The 20,684-nt window shown below is 37.4% G+C and overlaps 1 protein-coding gene across 1 annotated transcript in view; it reads left to right on the forward strand.

Moving 5' to 3' along the window:
* Positions 1 to 243: 243 nt before the first annotated feature.
* The window catches only part of LOC116182066 (hemicentin-2), an 89,983-nt gene continuing 69,542 nt past the window's right edge, over positions 244 to 20,684 (forward strand). The window contains exons 1-2 of the mRNA XM_031502566.1: positions 244 to 691; positions 767 to 966. Coding sequence (XP_031358426.1) covers positions 244 to 691; positions 767 to 966 — 648 coding nt within the window. The remainder of the gene's footprint in view (positions 692 to 766; positions 967 to 20,684) is intronic.

Below are 20,684 nucleotides of genomic sequence, written 5' to 3' on the forward strand. Positions count from 1 at the left end.
GCGACATCCGAGTGTTGACCCCTTTCCTTCCCGGAGGGCCTAGCAGCCAAGCCCGGAGCAAACGTGCTCTGTCCAGGTGAGACCGCATTTCCGCACTACTCGTGGGAATTGTATGGACCCTTTTTGGGCTCCTCGTTATAGGATAGTAACAAACCAGGCTCTCAAAAGGGGTCTGGTAACGGGATACCTGGTGGTGGATCATCTCCTATTTGAAAAAAGAATAGGGCTGGCGCACAAACGGCGATGGCCAGGAAGCCGCCGGCTCGAGGGTTAAGTCCCAAGGCGGTGTCTAGGTGGGCGGCTCAAGGGGGCAACCGCACGCCAGGAGCTAAGTGTTTCAGTTCGGAGAGAAGGTCTGACTTAAAGCAGCCCGAGAGGAATTCCAGAGGTTCTGGAGCGCCGAAAGTTACGGGTGAAACCGCCTATGGGCAAGTCGCTGCGGCGGGGCTCAGAGTGGCCATCGTTTGGGCATCACACCCCGAAGTGGACATCACTGAGCCTCAGTTGAGGCGAATTATGGTTGCATTGAATGCAATTGTCGACGGGATAGAGGGGGAGCCCTTTCCTCGGCTGGTAAGATTCCGATGGAATTTGCAGGGTGCTATTGGAGCCGAACAACAGGACCAATGGGCCTTGGACTGGTTGGAAAGGACCGTTCTTCTTAATAGGCCCTGGGATGGCACGTCCTTAGGTAAGCAAGCTAATAGCTGTTATTATACGGGCTCCCGGATGACAGGGCCACTATCTTGAAGTACTTCTTCCGCAGGGACGAGCCTATTAGGGTCCTCCTCGCATTTTGTGTCGGTGAGGCATCCTATCAAGCACTCCAGAGGTAAAACTTTCAGACACACGCCTCCCGCATCACAGTCTCTTCCAGGCTCAGTGGCACAAGCAATCGGACTCAGACAGTCCAGAGCTTTTTCTTTTTCTGGGTCTTCTAAGCTTCCAAAACTTAATTGCAGCCAGGTTAACTAATGCGTTACTGGCCTAATTTTTCGTATTTTTATTCCCTAGTTTGTTTTGACCGTTTCTGCCGGTTACCGTCGTTATGGTTTTCAACTGCTAATAAAAGCACCAATTAATCGTCTTTAAACATTTTACCTGTTGCCTGATTAAATTAGAATCGTCCCATATAAACAAGGCGCACAAATTTGATTAATATACTCGCATTTTATCGTAACTAACCACTTCAACTACAAACGCAATGAACGTTTCGCACCCTGGACCACAACGATTTGGTGGTCAAATTTGTTTAACTGCAATTGCGTATCAAGGCATCGATTTCGTATACCTCTATTATTCTTCCAGCAACACTGTTGCGTTTGGCTCTTATCTGCCTGTACACCCATCGCTTACCGGAATGCTCTTCATTTTCTCGCATTTTAGTTTCCGTTTTCTTTGACTATGCAGCGGTACACGCATAAAATGTCCTATGCTAGCAAATTTGTAAATTCTTTCTAAGCCTACAGCGATCCCCTGTTACAGTATCTACACATGTTAAATAGGATTCTATTGACAACTAAAGTTGTGATGCAAACCCAAAAGAAGGTCACTGCACATATGCTCTTAAAAATTATTTTCAGTGTGGAAATTATAGACAAATTCTCCAAAGTTAAAAAATGGTCATAATTTGGTATTAAAAATACAATGACTTGCAGTTTGGGCAGTTTTCAAAATAAGTGAAATAAATTGTATCTTTAAAAAGCTTTATACAAAGATTTTTAATGATGTATAACACATAGGGTGTTGCCATAACATCTTTTGGTTATTTTTTGGCTCCAAGGGAGGGCCCCAAAATTAGCATTTTCGTGCCATTGTGAAAAAATTCCGAAGTTTCGTTTTTTCGAACGTCCAGGTCCAGTTGCCTTCTATCGAAAAAATGGAACTTTTTTTGCATTCTAAGGGCGAGTCTGAAAAAACTCCCTTAGAAATCGATTTCTTGTTTAAATCTTTCACTTTCTTGCTGCGAGAACAAGAGAAAGAATTTGTGAAACAGAGGAGGATTTGAGCTTGTAGCCTGGTAGGAAGTGTGTCACATCCTCTTGTCCTTAGTACGATTATATAAAATATTTACCAATACCGAAGCTCCCTATTCAGGGTAAGGCCTCCCCAGCATAAATTTATCCATTGGTAACACTCGTGGCTGAGGTTGCACCACTACTATAGGAGGACTTTGCAAATGACCAGATGTCCCTACATCTAAATCTAAATAAATTATAAAAGCGATAAACTTTAATCAAGAAAATAATACGCAATACAAACAATTCTAAAAGGAACAATAACATTGAGGCACAAATTCAAGTGAAACAAACCAACTTTGTCCTTATTTGTAAATAAGTAAATAATTGCATTTACTTTTAACACAGCCTCTCTTTTTTACGTTGCAGGATTGAGAGCTTCCTTTAACCATTGAATAAAAAATTTTTTATTCAATGCTTTAACACAGTGTGTTCCTATGGATGTTTCATATACCTACCGTTCTTCTTGTGTTGATTGCGAAAATTCTTACCCACGAAGGTAGGTATTTTGGTATCCGCACTCCATCAGTCAACTGCGACAAAGTGAACAAATGCGGTTATTGTGCATAGTAGACCACATTCGCGAATGTATATTTTATCCATTACACATAGTAAAGATTCTGTCCTCCGTTCTACTCACGATCAACGTGATGAAGGGTTGAAGTAGTGTAACGTGATAGGTAGTTAAGGGTGAGCTGATTTAATTCTGTAACGTGTTCATATCATTGTAATATGTCGATTTTACATGTAAGCTGTAAGAAAATTCCGTATAAAGTTGGTTGTGGTAGTTTCGAAATTAGAACGGAACACATGTTGCATCCAGGCAGTCCTTGCAAGGACGTGACAGTTAACGGACTCGTGCTTCTGAATCCCTAATTGAATTCGAAATCCTTCGGAGTGATATTTTCCCATTATGAGTCAATCCTTATTAAAATGTAGGAAGAACTTGTTACCTTCCTTTCCGAGCATCAATGAAAAGAATGAATATATTATGAGGTTCCTGTGTAAATAAGGAGGGATAATTTAAAATTTTTATTGCGTTCTCCACGTACGCATATAATTCGAACTTTTGTAATAAATTAATTTTCCTCCTAAGAGAGAGGAGCAGTTGCTATGCAAATTCATAAATGTGTAAGTAAGTATAGGGAAAATTCATCGGCTAATGCATTGTGTTATCTATTACAGTTTGTCCTTGCCGAGGCACTAAGGAAGATAAATTAAAAAATATAATTACAAAGCTTCCCTAGAAAAATACGCTACCCCCATCCATAACCACCTACAAATTACATCTGCGGTTCCAAACATTTTTAATTTCATTCGCTTCCGTTTCGTTTTGCGCTCGAATCCTTTGAAATCGTTTCATTTCGAAACAACCCGCATTACTGGCTTGTCCCGAACGATATCAGTTTGGCAATGAATCCTTCTTTGGTTGTCGGGGATGGTGTAAATTTGAATTAGTTTAATCTCCGAACGTCACACGTATGAAGGAAAGGATTGCGACGTGAATACGAAAAGGACATTTTGTCAGCCACTTGTTTATTCTACATAAAACCAGGCTATAAAAATGCATGAGTCTCACGGAAAGGGTAGCGTTTCACCCCAGGGACTAGAAAAAAATCTACATAAAAAATAACCGCGCATAGCGAGGCAATTTCTGCAAACGGGTACCATTAGCGGGGCGGCCATTGTTTAGCGCGCCAAATTAATTTAGTTCCCTACCCCGCGCGCACTTTTTATATTCCCTTCGCTTGATAACTAAGTCTTTGTACTTAGAGGAGCAAAAACAAACCAATTACTTGATCACGAAACGCCAATTTACATTTTTTTAGATTTTCAATGCTAACGAACATAAATTAAAACTGGCAAATTTAAATTTCTTCTCCCGGTGATGTCCGCAAATTTCCAACTGAGCTTTACGTTAAAAAGTAAAAGATTATACAGAAGGAAACTTGAAAAATATTTCAAAGAATAAGTTACTTTGTGGTATAGCAGATCAAACAAAGCAGGAAGGTCCTTTGAGCGGACAAAACATTAATTATATCTTACAAAGAAGCCTGGATAAGGATGGGCCCGGCGAGATTACGCCGTGCTTCCGCCTACTGACTAATTACTGCAGGTGCTTCCCCACCAAACTACCCTTTCAGATGACGGTCCAGAATTTCCATCCCACAGCTATTACTTACGTCATTGACATGTACCCAATAATTCGGTATATTTAAATCTGTGAAGTAGATCTAAATTCGGTTGTCACAGCAAATCAAAGGATCTTTCTAAATGAAGTTATAAATTATATAGCGATTTGATTTAAGCTTCAGTACCTACTTTTCACAGCAGTCACTGTATTTATTTTTGTTTATCGCTTCTATTAGATCACCTTTAATTATCCAGGACGGAAGTTCATTAGAGGTTTACTGCTATTTGACCAGATAACACCGTTTTCACCGTACGAATAGGTCAAATTTTGTACATTTGGCGTACGTAAATATGTTGCACTCCTTGTATGTTGAATACATTATACATGTACAATCATTTTCGGAGTTTTCTGTCTTGCAGTCTTCGGGCATTATAGAACCCGTAGTTTTAGCAGTTACAGTTAAATAGATAACTTGAGATAAAAGACAAATGACTGGAAAAATGCGGTACAGGGATACGAGGAACTTTGGAAAAACGGCCTTTCCATATAAAAATCAACAATTTTGAATTTAAAAGTGTGCATTAATATCCTGTTTGTACGTAATAGGATCCACTTTTTATTTAGATATTGAAAAATTAGTTGCTCTATTTCAGTAATAGGTAAATGGGTATTATTTCTTATAATATGATTAAATTGATTGTACCATTTAGGGACCAAATGGTGACCCTTTGAAATTAAGTTTTCATTGATTTTTACGTTTCAATCGGACCCTGTGTCAACCTTTTTTTTTAAGAATGAAGTACCTATTATTCCTTGTGATATATAATTGTCCTAGAATTATATCTTTTATTAAAATTTTTTTTTTTTGCGAAATAATTATTTATTTGCAATATTGAAATTTTTATAATATAGGTAAGTTACATGTATTTAATAAAAAAAGGTTATTTTATTAAAAAATTGTGAAAATTGCCCATGTGAAGAACAAAATTAAAATCTAATATTTTCAGAAAAATGCGATTTTTAAAAACTCGACCAACTTTTTACGGCATCACTAAACAAAAATGGGCTCTCATCGATTGAACCGAAATGCTACCTCGTAAATATAATATTCATATCAATATTCTAAAAGCTTAGTTTATGCAAAAATGTTTAAATAAGACTACCCTCTTATTTTGCTGTTATGTGTTGTGTTGCATTAATGTTTTTGTTGGTTAGTTTTTGTCTATCATCAAATTATGCATACTATACAATTTCCACATTATAATAGGTAGAGTGTTCAATTGAGGCTTTAAGAGGAGAAGATTGCTAGAACGATCTACAATCGAGATAATAAAATCTCAAAGCTTTCCTAGCCAAACGTACAGAAATTACCTCTATTAGGAATATACAAGGTGTTCATTTGAAAACTTTCCACCACAGATTTATCGAAAACCACTGATTAAAGGAAAAAACACCGAAACACGTCAAAAGATTTGTCAAGGGGGACAACTTTTTAACCAAAAACTAGGTACATCACCCTCTACCCCAGGATTTTAAATGATAGGTGGTATCGAGTAATAGCTTGTTTGAAAGACTTTTCGAAGTCCTTTATTTTGACGTTGGATTTTTTAAAATCGGTCGATTCGTTTTCGAGAAAATTAGAAAAATCTTTATTTAATTTATTGAATCGACCTCCCTTAACTTCTTCAGATAGAAAACAAAAACAAACGAAAATATCACTTATTTGTTGAATTTAATCTGCTGTCAGTTAATTTAATTTAATTTAATTTAACCTGAAAGTTTGGGTGAACTTCGTCAACGCATCATGTTTTTGAAAATGTCCGTCACGAAATTGAACATTGCCTATATCATTGATTGGCCAATAACAGGCAACATATTGAACACTTATTGAAATAAAAAGTGATATTTTCTTTGTTTTCTATGTGAACAAATCAAGTTAAATAAAGCTTTTTCAAATTTTCTTGAAAACAAATCAACCGATTTTCAAAAATCAAACGACTTCGAATGACCTTTCAAACAAGCTATTACTCACGACCACCACCTGTCATTTAAAACTTTTAAGAGAATGACCCTGGGGGCAGAGGGTGAAAGGGGGTGAAATAGTTTTTAGTTAAATAGTTGTCCCCCTTTACAAATATTTTGACGTGTCTCGGTGTTTTTTCCTTTAATCAGTGGTTTTCGATAAATCCGTGGTGGGAAGTTTTCAAATGAACAGCCTGTATATGTTCTGTTCTAATACTTTTCTCCGTTAATTTGTAAAATCAAAAATCTCTCAGAAATTATTATTAACTGATATTTATTGCTTATCTACCTGCCAACGGAAACTAATAATATTTATCTTATAGAAAATAAAATTAAAATACAGCTAACTTACAATTTTGTTTTTTCTGTGGGATTCGTTTTTAATAATTGTTTATAATACTAGTACAGTAGACAAAATACCAAAAAATATAGCGAAAACTATAGTCTTTCCTATAAAATTCACATAAAGTGGACTTGTCTTACGACTTAGACAGATTAAAAAATGAATATTTCTGATAGAATATGTTTTGGTGTATGTACTGTCGGCTGTATACAAAATTTGTCAATATAATAGTTCTTTAATATTTTATTTCCCATAATAAGGAAGCATTCAGTTGTTTCTATTCCTGCAAACAAACGAGAAATGAAAAACAATTGAATTTGTTTAATTTTTTCTTTTTTTGATGACATAAATCATGTTAGTACCCGAAAATTTTTCAAAAAATGTAAAAACTCTATTAAGAAATTACATCAGTCACATTAATCTAGATACTCTAAATCAAAATAAAACAAATGAACGCGTCCATTGGTTGTTTCTTATTAAACAAAATGAAATTAGCAGTAAAATGATTTTCATCGCAATAAATGGTCGCCCTTAACTGTAAGACAATGGCCAAACCAATCACGAAAAGCTGGAAATAAATATCTGAATATTCTGGGAGAAATTGCTGCAGCAATTATTGCCAATTTTTTTTTTCAACAAAAAGAGAAAAACCTCTATCAAATGAGCCCTGAAAGGGTACATGGCTATTTAAAAAAAATTCAATTGTTCTTCGTTACTCATTTGTTTGTTGAAATAAAAACAATTTATGTAAAATAAAATCTTAAACAGCTTTTATATAATAGACAAATTTTGTGTACAGTTGTTATTTGCCGAGATATATACTATATTCCAGACATAATGGGCGCCCTGTAATTATTATAGCTTCCCTTTCCGTTGATAGGTTAGGTAAGTAATAAATATCAGTTAATAAGGTCTAAGAGATGATTTATTTAAACAAATTAACGGAGAAAAGTATTAAAATGGATGATATGTCTTGTATGACCATATTCCCTTTGTCAGTACCCCCTTCCGATGTCCCGTTCATCCGCAATTCGTATTTTGGTGGTTTGGTGGCTCAAAACCCGATACAAAATGGTACTCAATTTTTGGGCACTTAGCTCGAGCTTCTATTGGCGACACGAGAAAGAGAGACCGCGATTCGAGCTCTAAAAAACTGGTGGGCACCCAAAGTCGACTACCCCTCGAAGCGCACCGTGCAAAAGGCGGTTCATTTCTCCCCTAAGAAAAAAAAAATCCGCCACGAAGTTGTGCGCGCTGACAAGATCTCTCTCAGGACAAAACTAGGGATAGATTCAAGAGTTAAAGGAACATCCTTGGATGCGTCTGAAAATGCAATCGATTCAAAATTTGTAGCAAACAATGTGAATCTCAATAATAGACCCATCACTCAACTTTTCACTGAGTTTCTGCCATTCACTTTTCAATTCTTTGTAATTCAGTTTGTCATCCCCAGACACGTTGTCGATCCATAATTTTTAAATAAAAATCTTAGCTTTTACAATAATGGGACTCATCAATCCAAGTGGATCAAAATAATCGCGAAATCTCCGAGCATATTGATCTCTTAATAACATTTCGAAACTTCTGGATCTTACTTAAGACTTCACACTTGTAAATATCTTCTTTTGGCTTCCACAACTTGCCCAAAGTTTTCACACTATCATTTTTGTCATCAGCAAAGGAGAAACTTTCTTGATCAGCTTTCGGAACATTTTGTACCAATTCGTCATCATTAGCACACCATTTGTGTAACTTCATACCAGCTCCTTGCAACAGATCAAACTGTCTTGGATCCTACATTCCAAAATCAGAGGAAAAGTGCCTTTGTCCGAAAGAATTTTTGATTCGATTTTACAGGCAATTAATTCGTGCCCTTTTTAAATCAATGTTTTGACTCTACATTCCAAAATCTGTTACAAATGTCTTTTCTAATCGATTTGTGACAACCGTGCCATTCTTTAAATAACCTACAAATTTTTTGTAGGTGTTTCTAATTTGACAATTTCGCCTTTCTTGAATGCTACATTGCCTGTAACTTTTGATCTAGTAGCCCGATCTTGCAACTGTTTGAAATTATGGATTCTACAGGCCGCATTCTATAAGAAAAATGTTTTTCCGGGTCGATCTGAGACAATTTTTTTCGGGGCTCAAAAGAAGGCAGTGTATAACCTTCCTTTTTTACCAAAAATCGACTGCACCAAAATTTTTCGGGAAAACACTTTTTCTTATTAATTTTGATGCGTAGAATCCAAAACAATTCGTACTTTTTCGATCAGACTTTTCAATCAAAAGTTATAGACTAGAAACCAATTTCGAAAGAAAATTCAAAGGGCTGTAACTTTTGAACTAGTAGCCCAATCTTGGAACTGTTTGAAATTATGGATTTTACAGGCCACATTCTATAAGAAAAATTTTTTTCCGGGTCGATCTGAGACAATTTTTTTTTCGGGGCTCAAAAAAAGGCAGTGTATATATAACCTTCCTTTTTATACCAAAAATCGACTACACCAAAATTTCTCGGGAAAACACTTTTTCTTATTAATTTGGGTGCGTAGAATCCAAATCAATTCGTACTTTTTCGATCAGATTTCTCAATCAAAAGTTATAGAGTAGAAACCAATTTCGAAAGAAAATTCAAAGGGCTGTAACTTTTGAACTAGTAGCCCAATCTTGGAACGGTTTGAAATTATGGATTCTACAGGCCACATTCTATAAGAAAATTTTTTTCCGGGTCGATCTGAGACAATTTTTTTTTCGGGGCTCAAAAAAAGGCAGTGTATAACCTTCCTTTTTTACCAAAAATCGACTACACCAAAATTTCTCGGGAAAACACTTTTTCTTATTAATTTTGGTGCGTAGAATCCAAAACAATTCGTACTTTTTCGATCAGACTTCTCAATCAAAAGTTATAGACTAGAAACCAATTTCGAAAGAAAATTCAAAGGGCTGTAACTTTTGAACTAGTAGCCCAATCTTGGAAACTGTTTGAAATTATGGATTCTACAGGCCACATTCTATAAGAAAATTTTTTTTCCGGGTCGATCTGAGACAATTTTTTTTCGGGGCTCAAAAAAGGCAGTGTATAACCTTCCTTCTTTACCAAAAATCGACTACACCAAAATTTCTCGGGAAAACACTTTTTCTTATTAATTTTGGTGCGTAGAATCCAAAACAATTCGTACTTTTTCGATTAGATTTCTCAATCAAAAGTTATAGACTAGAAACCAATTTCGAAAGAAAATTCAAAGGGCTGTAACTTTTGAACTAGTAGCTCAATCTTGGAACTGTTTGAAATTATGGATTCTACAGGCCACATTCTATAAGAAATTTTTTTTCCGGGTCGATCTGAGACAATTTTTTTTTCGGAGCTCAAAAAAGGCAGTGTATAACCTTCCTTTTTTACCAAAAATCGACTGCACCAAAATTTCTCGGGAAAACACTTTTTCTTATTAATTTTGGTGCGTAGAATCCAAAACATTTCGTACTTTTTCGATCAGACTTCTCAATCAAAAGTTATAGACTAGAAACCAATTTCGAAAGAAAATTCAAAGGGCTGTAACTTTTGAACTAGTAGCCCAATTTTGGAACTGTTTGAAATTATGGATTCTACAGGCCACATTCTATAAGAAAATTTTTTTCCGGGTCGATCTGAGACAATTTTTTTTTTCGGGCCTCAAAAAAAGGCAGTGTATAACCTTCCTTTTTTACCAAAAATCGACTACACCAAAATTTCTCGGGAAAACATTTTTTCTTATTAATTTTGGTGCGTAGAATCCAAAACAATTCGTACTTTTTCGATCAGACTTCTCAATCAAAAGTTATAGACTAGAAACCAATTTCGAAAGAAAATTCAAAGGGCTGTAGTCATTCCATAATCTATTAGAAAACGGCTTTCCTGAGTGGTTTTAGCAACTTGTTGAAATGTCTCTTCCTGGAATATTTGAGGCAACTTCTTTGCGTTGGTTTTTTGGTCAATTGTAAAGGCAGATCTTCGCCTTTTCAAATCGGTTTCTCGTCTATAGCTTTTTTAGAGCGGTCCAAATTTGACGATTACGATTAGTATTTACCTCTGGGGGTGCAGCTCCTACTTCTGATTTATGGGAAGCATTCCTTTCTTTTTGAAGATGAAGAAAAAACTACCAATTCTTTGATTTGGAAGTGAAGCAATGTCATTAAATCAATTGTTGGCTTTGCAGGAATTAGCTATTATTAATATAATTTTATTGGGCTTCTGTAAAAGGATATAGCGTAAAGGTTTTTCAACAAGCATCTGGAAATGAAGATTAAATACACCTCTTGCAATAGTAAGGTGACTTTCTAACGATTTAATTAATGATTCGGTTCATCCCCTCTATTTCAAGAAGGATGGTTGTAAATCAGTATGTAGTTACTAACTTAGGCCAAGTGTGACAATGCAATAGCGACTGAATTTACAAGAAAATATTTATCGATGTTGTTTCGAGAGGGAAGCTTTCGATTATACAACACTATATTCATCTATAAATAATTTTGTTGTCCACCCATCCTGTTAGTCAGAACTGTGGCGTTCACCTGTTCCACAAAGTGAAATTCACCTTCTCGAAAGAAATTGATAACGGCCCTACAAATATGCATCATGATGTAAGTTTTGTAAATTAGACACTCTCTAAACACTTTCATTTCTTTCTGGTATAGAAACAAGTAAAAGCAGAACTATAACGAATGCCTACCAGAAATGATGAATGAGCTAAAAAGTGAGCGAAGGGCTACGCGCTCCGCACCCCCCAAGGTACTCGTATTATATTCAGTAAATATAATTACGATAATAGCAACCCTATAATAATATAATCGACCTCAAGGAGGAGTATAAACTGTGGTTCTTGACATTTTCCAATCGTGGATGCAGTTGAAGACCATTATAGCGTAAAATAAAAGATACAGCGATTTCTTTTCCCAAACACACATATTTACAAATAATTGGAAAGCTATTCATATTTCCCTCACGGCCGACTTTTTGAATGGTTTCCCTACGGTTTCGAACTAAGGTGAAGTTATCCTAGATCGTATTTCAAGGTTCAAAAACCGAGCGGTAGTAAAAATGTGATAAATGAAGCTCCGGAGTCGATGTAACCCCATTAAAGAAATTGTGTTGAATCGGACGGATTGCGTATTATAAAACGCACGAGTTAGTTTCAATGGGAACTTTAATAACGCGAGGTAAACCCGGGGCGGGTTCGTCCCGTTCTAAGATGAGCTCCTTAATTACCGATTAATATTAATTGAAATAATTGGAAAGCAAAGGAGTCCCGTAAGTGACTGAAAATGACGTGATGTCTGTGTTGCGTGTTCGCTGGCACCTGCTGTACAGTTGCTATAGAAACACTCATCCGGGGATGAAAAAAAGCGAGGGTGAAAAAAAACGTGGGGGTGACTCAAATAAAAAAACGGATCAATATTAACTCTTTGCTACCCCACGCGGCTGCCTGATTGTACTCAAGACAACACTCTTAACTGAATTGCTACGCTTTCGAATTATATTCTAGAGAGGCAAAACCCGAATCGGCTGGATAGATTCCCATGCGGGAAATGGATATTAATTCTCTTTGAAAACAATCTTGCTAACATTATAAAATGCGTTTATAATCAGCTCGAAGCGCGAAAAAAGATTCCACACAAGCGCCAATGCTTCAGCTACATCAAAATTACACCTCGTTCGTAAACTCGCAAAGCTTTCTTGTCACATTGCCGTACGTTTCTATAAACTTCCACAATTTTTTCCAGAACGAATACGCATTTGGACGAAAAAAATTACAGATGATTCTGATAATTCGACCACTTAATACACAAAGAGGGTGTAAAGGTGAGCTCTCCAAGCCACCTGAAACCGCGCAGATTCCCCCTTAAAATTGTTGAATAGTTAAATAAACCCTAACACAACTTTGCATAGTTTATCTATCTTTCACGGGCTGATAATCAGTGCTTATATAGATGAGTGATATTTTTCGCTGTTTGTACTGTTTATTTTATGGGTCACCAATTTCTAAAATGCATTATTTTTTTTGTCTATTTGGATGTCTTCCAAAGTTAGTGCTTCTTTGTCGGTTTTCTGTGCGTTCCGCTGCAGAGGGCTCCGGGTCCTACAAGGGCTTGTAATGGGATGTGCCTCGAAGGACAATTGCAAATGGATGTAAGTAAAAATAAAGTATAAAAGCAGTCGTGTAGCTAACACAGCATAGTACGAAAGTGCCTGTGCTAGAACAAAAGCTCTTGCCACAGTATCGTTCCTAGTACCTACTACAAGGAACTATTGGAGATTTCCCTCCTTGAAATAATATAATTTTAGTGACAATAGCAGGTATTGTAATAAACAGAGCAATTCGCTGGCGATTTCGATATAAACATAGAACTCGAAAAACTGCTGAAATACCTACATGGCTCCTAAAAAACTAAGCAATTGCTTTCAATAGCTCTCATGCCCTAATTTACACAATTCGCGAAACACAATAGCTCGGGAGGGGATTTATGTGGTGTAAAAAGCACATTAGGCCTTCTGGAGCTCGCAAGTTTCTTGAGTGTACTTGATTTAGTAGACCTTTCTTAGTACGTAGCCAATTCTGTAAAGTGCCTGCGACGCTCTGGAACAAACGTATGAGGTTTTGGAAGGTCAGGAAAAGAAGTGGTTCACCACTGCCATGCTTATTGTCTTGGTCAAGCAGACTCCTTAGGGGTGGATGCAGTTAAGGAGTTTGGGGTAAGTTAGGAGAGAAGCACGCTGTGCGGACACTTTCAGATGGTTTTACGGCCCCCAGGTAGGTCTTAGGAAATAGACATTGAAGCGAGGCTAGTTTCCTGACCACGTGAGAATGTCCGAGTCTACGTTGGGGTGCGGTGGGTCTTGTCCGATGAGAAAGGTTTCAAAGTGTAGGACCCATGACCGAACCTTGGGGGAAACCTTTACTCACACACGTAGAGACGGACATCTTCGAGACTCTCGAAGTAAAACGGATCGGAAGATCCATAAAGCAGGTACGAATGACGCGAGTAACGTCCACAGGCACTCTCTTGACGACGAGAGCATTCATTACAGAAGACCACAGTGCGTTGTTCAATGCTCCGGTAATGGCGACGAAAATCGCCAGCAAATACCGATGAGTACTCGTCCTGAGGCTGTTTAGTAGTCCTTCCACACAGTCGGTCGACATTCGTCCGGTAATAAAGCCATATTGGTTATGGGATGGAAAAATCGTTCAGGTAGGATTTCACTTTAGTCTTTGGAGAAGCTTTCCAATTTCGGGTAATAAAGTTATCGGTCTGTACGAGTTGGGATTTATTTATTTATTATCCCTCAGGATTGGCGAGATCCTTCTTGCCGAGTTTTAGAATTAAAATTAAATTTGCCAGTTTTCCAACTGACAGGAAAGTTGCCGAGGTTTATACAGGAATTGAATGTCAGAAAGGGTCTCCAGCAACGTTCCTAGTACGTTTCCGTAAATTTCGCAAAGAGTTTTGTTTTTGGGGATTCTTTGCGCTTGCCTAGGGCAATCCAATATTGTCTGGATTCTAAGTTGAATGGTCGGGAACACATTTCGGCGTGGAGGGGTTCGTCTTCGGTCGGAACGTCGTCTTCGGGAAAGAGGGTATTCAAAACCCGTACATCGCTTGCTATTCGGAAGCAGTGTATTTATCCCCGTCGCGGATTTTGGAACAAGGGTCGAAAAAAGCTGCTTTTGAGAGGATATGCGGTATACTACTCCTCCAGGGGTTACTCGACATACTAGACTCGACAAAACGTTGCCATAATACAAACTATGCTTCCAACGCTGCCAGTTTGTATCGTTTGCATCCAGCGCCTCCCGTGAAACTCTTCGCTTCTCGGCCTATGGCTAAGATCAAAGTGTAGTATCCTTTGAATGTGACGCACCAATGTGCGCACTACCAGCCTGCATTCTGGGTGCCAATCAGATCTTTCCAATGCCTTTTAAAGAGTTTTTTTTATTTTTTTTAGCGTTTTGGTGCTCTTTGAGTGTCTTCTATGGTGGTTTACGGAACCACTAGTCCTTTAAAAAAAGATTAGAGGGTGTTGCCCAGTGTAAACAGTTGATAAAGGAATCAAAGATTCTCATGTAAGAAGACCAATTTGATCTGAGAGGATGGGACTATACTGGTATTAGTAATGGGTCGACGGCATCGATGGTACTGGGATTAGATTGAGATTGAGTATTGGTCAATGTCTGAAAAAGGCGTATTAGTCAGGGATACATTACTGAAAAGTGCATGTCTAACGGCGTTTTGTGCTACAAACTGGCAACAAGCGGTTCTTGACTAAATTCGACCCTGCTGAAAACAATGCGCCCTGTTGCCAGACTCGATTTTGGCATTTAAGCCCCGAAATCCAAGATGGCGGCCGAAATTGCCGTTTTTCGGTTATTTCGAGTCTTCAAGGCATGCCGCTGAACGTTTTGGGTACTTTACGGGTAGAATAATATCTATAGTACATCCGACGACACCGTTTAAGCACACTTTAGTATGTATGTTAAGGACCTAAGTGCCAAAATGCCGCTTAAAAACGTCAAAAATGCAAAATTCGTCATTTTTCGTCTTTTTTTTCTTTCTGGCCTGTTGCCGGCGTCCAATATTCTTTTCTATGGTAAAATTAACATTTAAATATGTGGAGACCTCCCGCAGCGCCATTTGCCAGGGGCCTAAATACCAATATGGCGCCTGGAAAGTCCAAAACAGTTTTTTTGCCGTATTTTTACTACACTGAGCACTCATTCCCCATTTCGGTGGCCCGGAGCAATAATATGCGAATTGTGACTATACCAATCCGGATGTTATGCATCTGTAGGGCTTAACTGCGAACGTGGGGACCCGTCTCCTATAAATGTTAACTTTGGAACCAAGAGACGGGTGCTGGGTTGGTGGCATAATTTCAGGGCAAGTGGGTAACTAAAAATATATGAAAACATAGTTCCCAAGTTTTCTTTGACTTGTTTAAAATGTAACTTTTGGCAGTCGAAACTGTTTAGAATATTAAACACTAATATTATGCAAAATGAAATCTTTATGGAAATGGTTTTGCGTTTGAAACTTACCAGCCACCATACTCTCTTTTTTCGGAGCTTGTTCACTTTGCACTGAAGTTAAGGAGTTACTTGAAATCTGTAAGAAGCGGTACAAATGGTACCTATTAACGCCAGCAAGAGCGAGACAGTTTCCATGGTACTGGAAAGCGTTTTCCTTTTTATCACTGCTGTTTGGAGGAAATGATGCTATGACACAAATTGATGACGTGACCCACGAAAAGGATGAAATTGCTACTTCTTTATAATCAGTTATTTGGAACACCGCCTGTGAAGTTTCACGGCGCCTTCCTTCTGCAACGGAGTGTGGATGGCGAATCCAGGATGATGCAATGAAGAATGAAGCCAATTTTGAATCCATCCCTCGTGTGTGCGTCCTCTTCGTGTCTTGTGGTTGCAAGGGAGGCTGCAAAACAAGACTCTACAAGTATCGGCAACATCTTCCATGCAATCAGAGCTGCGGTTGTAGTGCAAATTGCTACAACCATTGCAGCGAGAGTAACATTATTTTAAAATTGAAAGCGATAACGACTCGGACGATGACTTCTAATATTATTGTTTTCCCTGATAGGGAGGAAGTCACAATGTTTGAAAAAGGTGAACTGTAACGTTCTCATTCGTTAAATCGTTTGACAGTTTGCATAATGTGTTCAATATTCAAACAGTTTCGACTGCCAAGCCAAGAGTTACGTTTTAATTAAAAATTTAAAAGAAAACTTGGAAAGCATGTTTTCACATTTATTTTTACTTACCCAATGCCCTGAAATTAGGCCGCCAAACCAATTTCTGCCACTTGGTTCCATAGTTAACATCCGCAGTTAAGCCCTTCAGGTGTGCAACATCGGATTGGTAGTCGCAAGGGGAATGAATGGTCAGTGTAGTAAAAATACGGCAAAAGAACGACTTTTTCACTGTTTTTAGACTTTCCAGGCCCCTTATTGGTATTTAGGCCCCAGACATTTGGCGCTGTTGGAGGTGTCTACATACTTAAAGTTAAGTGTTTACCATAGAAATAATTATTGAGCGTCGAGAACAGGCCAAAAAGAAAAAAAAGACGAAATATGACGAATTTTTGGATTTTTGACGTTTTTAAGTGCCATTTTTGCATTTAGGCCCATATTATGAATACGTAAGTGTGCCTAAACGGTGTTGTCATGTGTACTAGATGTTATTCTACCGGAGTATATACTGAAAACGTTCAGTGGCGTACCTTGGGGGCTCGAAATAACCGAAAAGCGGCAATTTCAGTCGCCATCTTGGATTGAAGGGGTAAAATGCCAAAATCATGTCTGGAAACAGGGCGCGTCGTTTTCAGCGGGGTCGAATTAGTCTAAAACCGCCTGTTGCCAGTTTGTAGCACAAAACGCCGTTAGACATGATTTAGAGAGCCTTTTTCAGAAATGTCTCCCTGACTACATGGATGGACAACCAATTACGAAGAGAATGATGCTGACAATAGCTCAAAGAATTTTCGATCCCATTGGATTCACTTCGCCGACGACTTTAAAGCCAAAGATGATACTGCAGAGGACATGGGAAGAAAAGCTTTGTTGGAATACACCATTAGATGCTCCGACTGAAAGTGATAAGTCTGTTATGTCTTGACTGAGTATTAATTTGTGAGTCACTTGTACTGGAACGTTTCTCAGGTGGGAGGAAACAGGGTAATTAAGAGACTTTTAATTATACTTGATAGCAATCTCTGGAGAGTTCCTTTTTATGGTTGTTAAGCTGACTTTTTTTTCTATTATGTGTCAATAGTGCAATGAGGGGTTGTTGATCTTCAAGTGTGATTTCACGTTACTAAGGGCAAGTTTTGCCCTGGAATGCATACCTATGGCGTGGAGGGAGATAAAAGTTGTATTCATACCAAAACCTAGGCGAGACCCATACACCCAAGTCAAGTCGTTTACACCCATCAGTCTATCATTGTTTTTTTTTAAAAACTACTGGAGAAACTTATTGGGCGACTCATAAGAGATAAAATGCTGGGCCCGAACCCATCAGTAGGTACACACCAATGTGCCTATCAACCAGGAAAATCTTTCTGGAAACTTCAAACGAGGAATTAGTACCTACCCTCCATCTTAAAGGAGGGTTTGAACACACACCTGCACAAAATGGTGTTCGCCCTATCAAAATCCTGGACAGGTAGTTTATTCTTGAAGGGTAGACAATCCCGGGGAGCACAAAAAGTCGCAGTGTAGGAACTGACTGGGACCACCCCTAGTAATATAATAAATATATCAAGGCAACGGCCAGTTTGGATTTAAATTTGTCTAAATTTTTCTTGAATTTGAGAAAATTGCAACAAAAAAACTCAATATTTTATTAGCCCCAGTAAACTTACTTGGAACTACCATAATGGAGTACCATGATTGACACATTGGACCAATTTTCAACTATTGTTTGAAGGTCATTTAAAAAAACTGTTCGACAATTGCTTAACTCATCAACCATGAACACAACAAATTTCGTGGAATATACCACACAATTGAGCTGATCGAAGGCAATTAATTATTATTTCTGTTTAATAAGTTGCTATTTTTTCTTCAGCAACAAAAAAAGGTTAAACAAATATCGGCGAATTGCTCCATTTTGAATTATAAGGATGCTATGAATAAAATAATTGAGCGTTGCTGTAATCTTATAATTATGTAATTTTCTAGAAGATTACATAATTATAAGATTACAGCAACGCTCAATTATTTTATTCAAATGAAGAGTGTTAACCCCTTGAAATAAGAAAGCTTATTCCTATAAGAAAACTTAAAAGGAAACCCCAATTTTGGGGTTTTATGGGCGCAGCACTCAAACGAAAATCTACTTTTTTCTCATTTCTAGCACCTACTTTTTCCAACCCGTATTCCCTACCATTATTTCGTTCGCGAATCTGAATTAATACTCTATGGGTATAGTACAGACCATGGATATGAAGAATTTTTACTCCGTTAATTTCATTGCAATTCGATAAGAATGAATTAATTTGAATTAAAGTGAATTAATTTGAATCAACGCGAATTAATTTGAATTAACGTGAATTAATTTGAATTAACACGAATTAATTTGAATTTGAATTTTTGGTGTACACCAAAAATGGCACTTGTTTGCCCCTAGACCCACATTGTCGTTTCGAGTTTAAGTAAGCAACTTTATATCTGACACTTTGAACTTTGCGGTTCAAGCCTTTACTATGAATTTTTAAATCCTTTAGTGGTTGATATTAACCCTTGAATCTTATTGCAGGTCAATCAATAGATCTATCAGAGAGAAGACTTGCCTTGTACGTTCGAGCTCCTTCGATGCGTTATTTTACAGTTTTAACATATATCAAAATCCTAGAGTCCTTTTGTAAATCTTGTACTTATTATAAATGGCACTATATCGGGTGATCAAAAAGAACTGCACACAATTTAAATTGGGCGCTTTAAGTTTTTAATGTTTTTTACTTAAGGAATAGTCAAACAAGTTTAGAAGGTAGTTTATTTATGCATTAGTGATTAAATTGAACCACCACTGCTTTTACACAAATGACATTTAGGTATGTTATCAACTTTATAAATGTTTACTTCTACGGGAAATTCAAACTGTCCGCACTACTTTTCGATCACCCGGTATAAACCTGAATTTGGAACTATATTTATAATTAATTAAACATATTAAACTGATTTTTATTACCATATTCAAAGTTTTCTTCTCTTAAATCTTTTAAAAAAGCAATGTATACCTTACTTATGGATAGACAGCGGAGTAGGTACTTGAAACTTGAAACTGTTGAGTCACTTAAAGTTTGGCACAAACCCAAATTATGCAATTCTGCCATTTGTGGTCGAGTATTAAAAGCTCGATGGAATGGGGTTAAGTGGTAGAACAGATAGTGTGGTACCCTCTTGGGTGCCCACCAGTCTGAACTTTCTCCCTTTGAGCTAACATGCGTTTTTTTTTAATTCATTAGAATATGTAGGTAGTTAATATCATGTTTAGCTCAATAAATGCCTATTATTATTATTATTATATCTATATAACGGGCGATCAAAAATGAGTGGCGGTCGAGTCGCCTTTGGAAGTTCCAGTTAAGTATACGATTTCCCATTTTCCTATGATGTAGTAGTGTTTTTAGAGTAAAATAAACTCAAAACATGCGAAGCACGCCGGAATTGGCAAAACGAGTTGTTCATTACGTTCCACAATAAATAAACTAAGTATAGATAAACTGAAAATCCTTCCAAACAACCTGATGAACGAATATAGTTCGCGCGTGTCGATTTGTATTGGCAGTTAAATAAAATATGCTCGACTGGCTCGGTCGCGAACGTCTAAGGGTTGCGAACGTGTCATAGTATAATAGGAAAAGCGACAGTGGTTGTACTAGTGGTAGTAGTAAAGTTAGAAACGCACGGTTTGCTTTATGTTACGTCGTCGTTCGTTTTTGCCAGTTTACTTTTACTTGCCTTCCATTCCACTACATACTTTGTAAAAGTGATTTCTTTCATTGAAAATATAAATGCGTATTTTCTTGCGTTTCATATTATTTTCAATAGTACAATATTGGAAAGATTCCTTTTGAATGTCACCTAAAATGCGTAAACAGATTTGTTTGAGTGACGAGATCTTTGGGAACATAAGTTGCTTATTTGATCCTACTATTACGCACATTTCATAAAAACTTCAACTCTGTACCTCAGAGGTAAACTGTACTAAGTCCATTTTTCCCCAAAAATTGCTTTTTTGTACTAAGTCACATAGGTAAGTTTTGTTGTTCTATACGAAATATATGGATTTAGTATTGTTTGATGATAAACAACAGAGTTAGCGAATTTTAAACAGTACTAAGTCGCAGTAACATTGCGAGGTAAACTGTAATAAGTGGACTTAGTATCAATAGTTGTATTGTTTTGATGGACTTAGTACATTATAAGGAATATGTTTCAGGTTTTTTAGCGCATTTTTTAAGAATAAAAAAAATGTGCTATTGTTTGCGTTTTGTCCGTCTGTCCGTCCGTCCGTCCGGACCAACTTCTGCCGTTTCGAACTACTTCTAGAGTCCAGGAATTTTTGCAGTAGGTAGCCATATACTTTGAATGTGTTTCAAATGGCCATCAAAC

The sequence above is a fragment of the Photinus pyralis genome, unplaced genomic scaffold (genome assembly GCF_008802855.1).
Source record: "Photinus pyralis isolate 1611_PpyrPB1 unplaced genomic scaffold, Ppyr1.3 Ppyr1.4_unclustered_Scaffold337, whole genome shotgun sequence".
NCBI lineage: Eukaryota > Metazoa > Arthropoda > Insecta > Coleoptera > Lampyridae > Photinus > Photinus pyralis.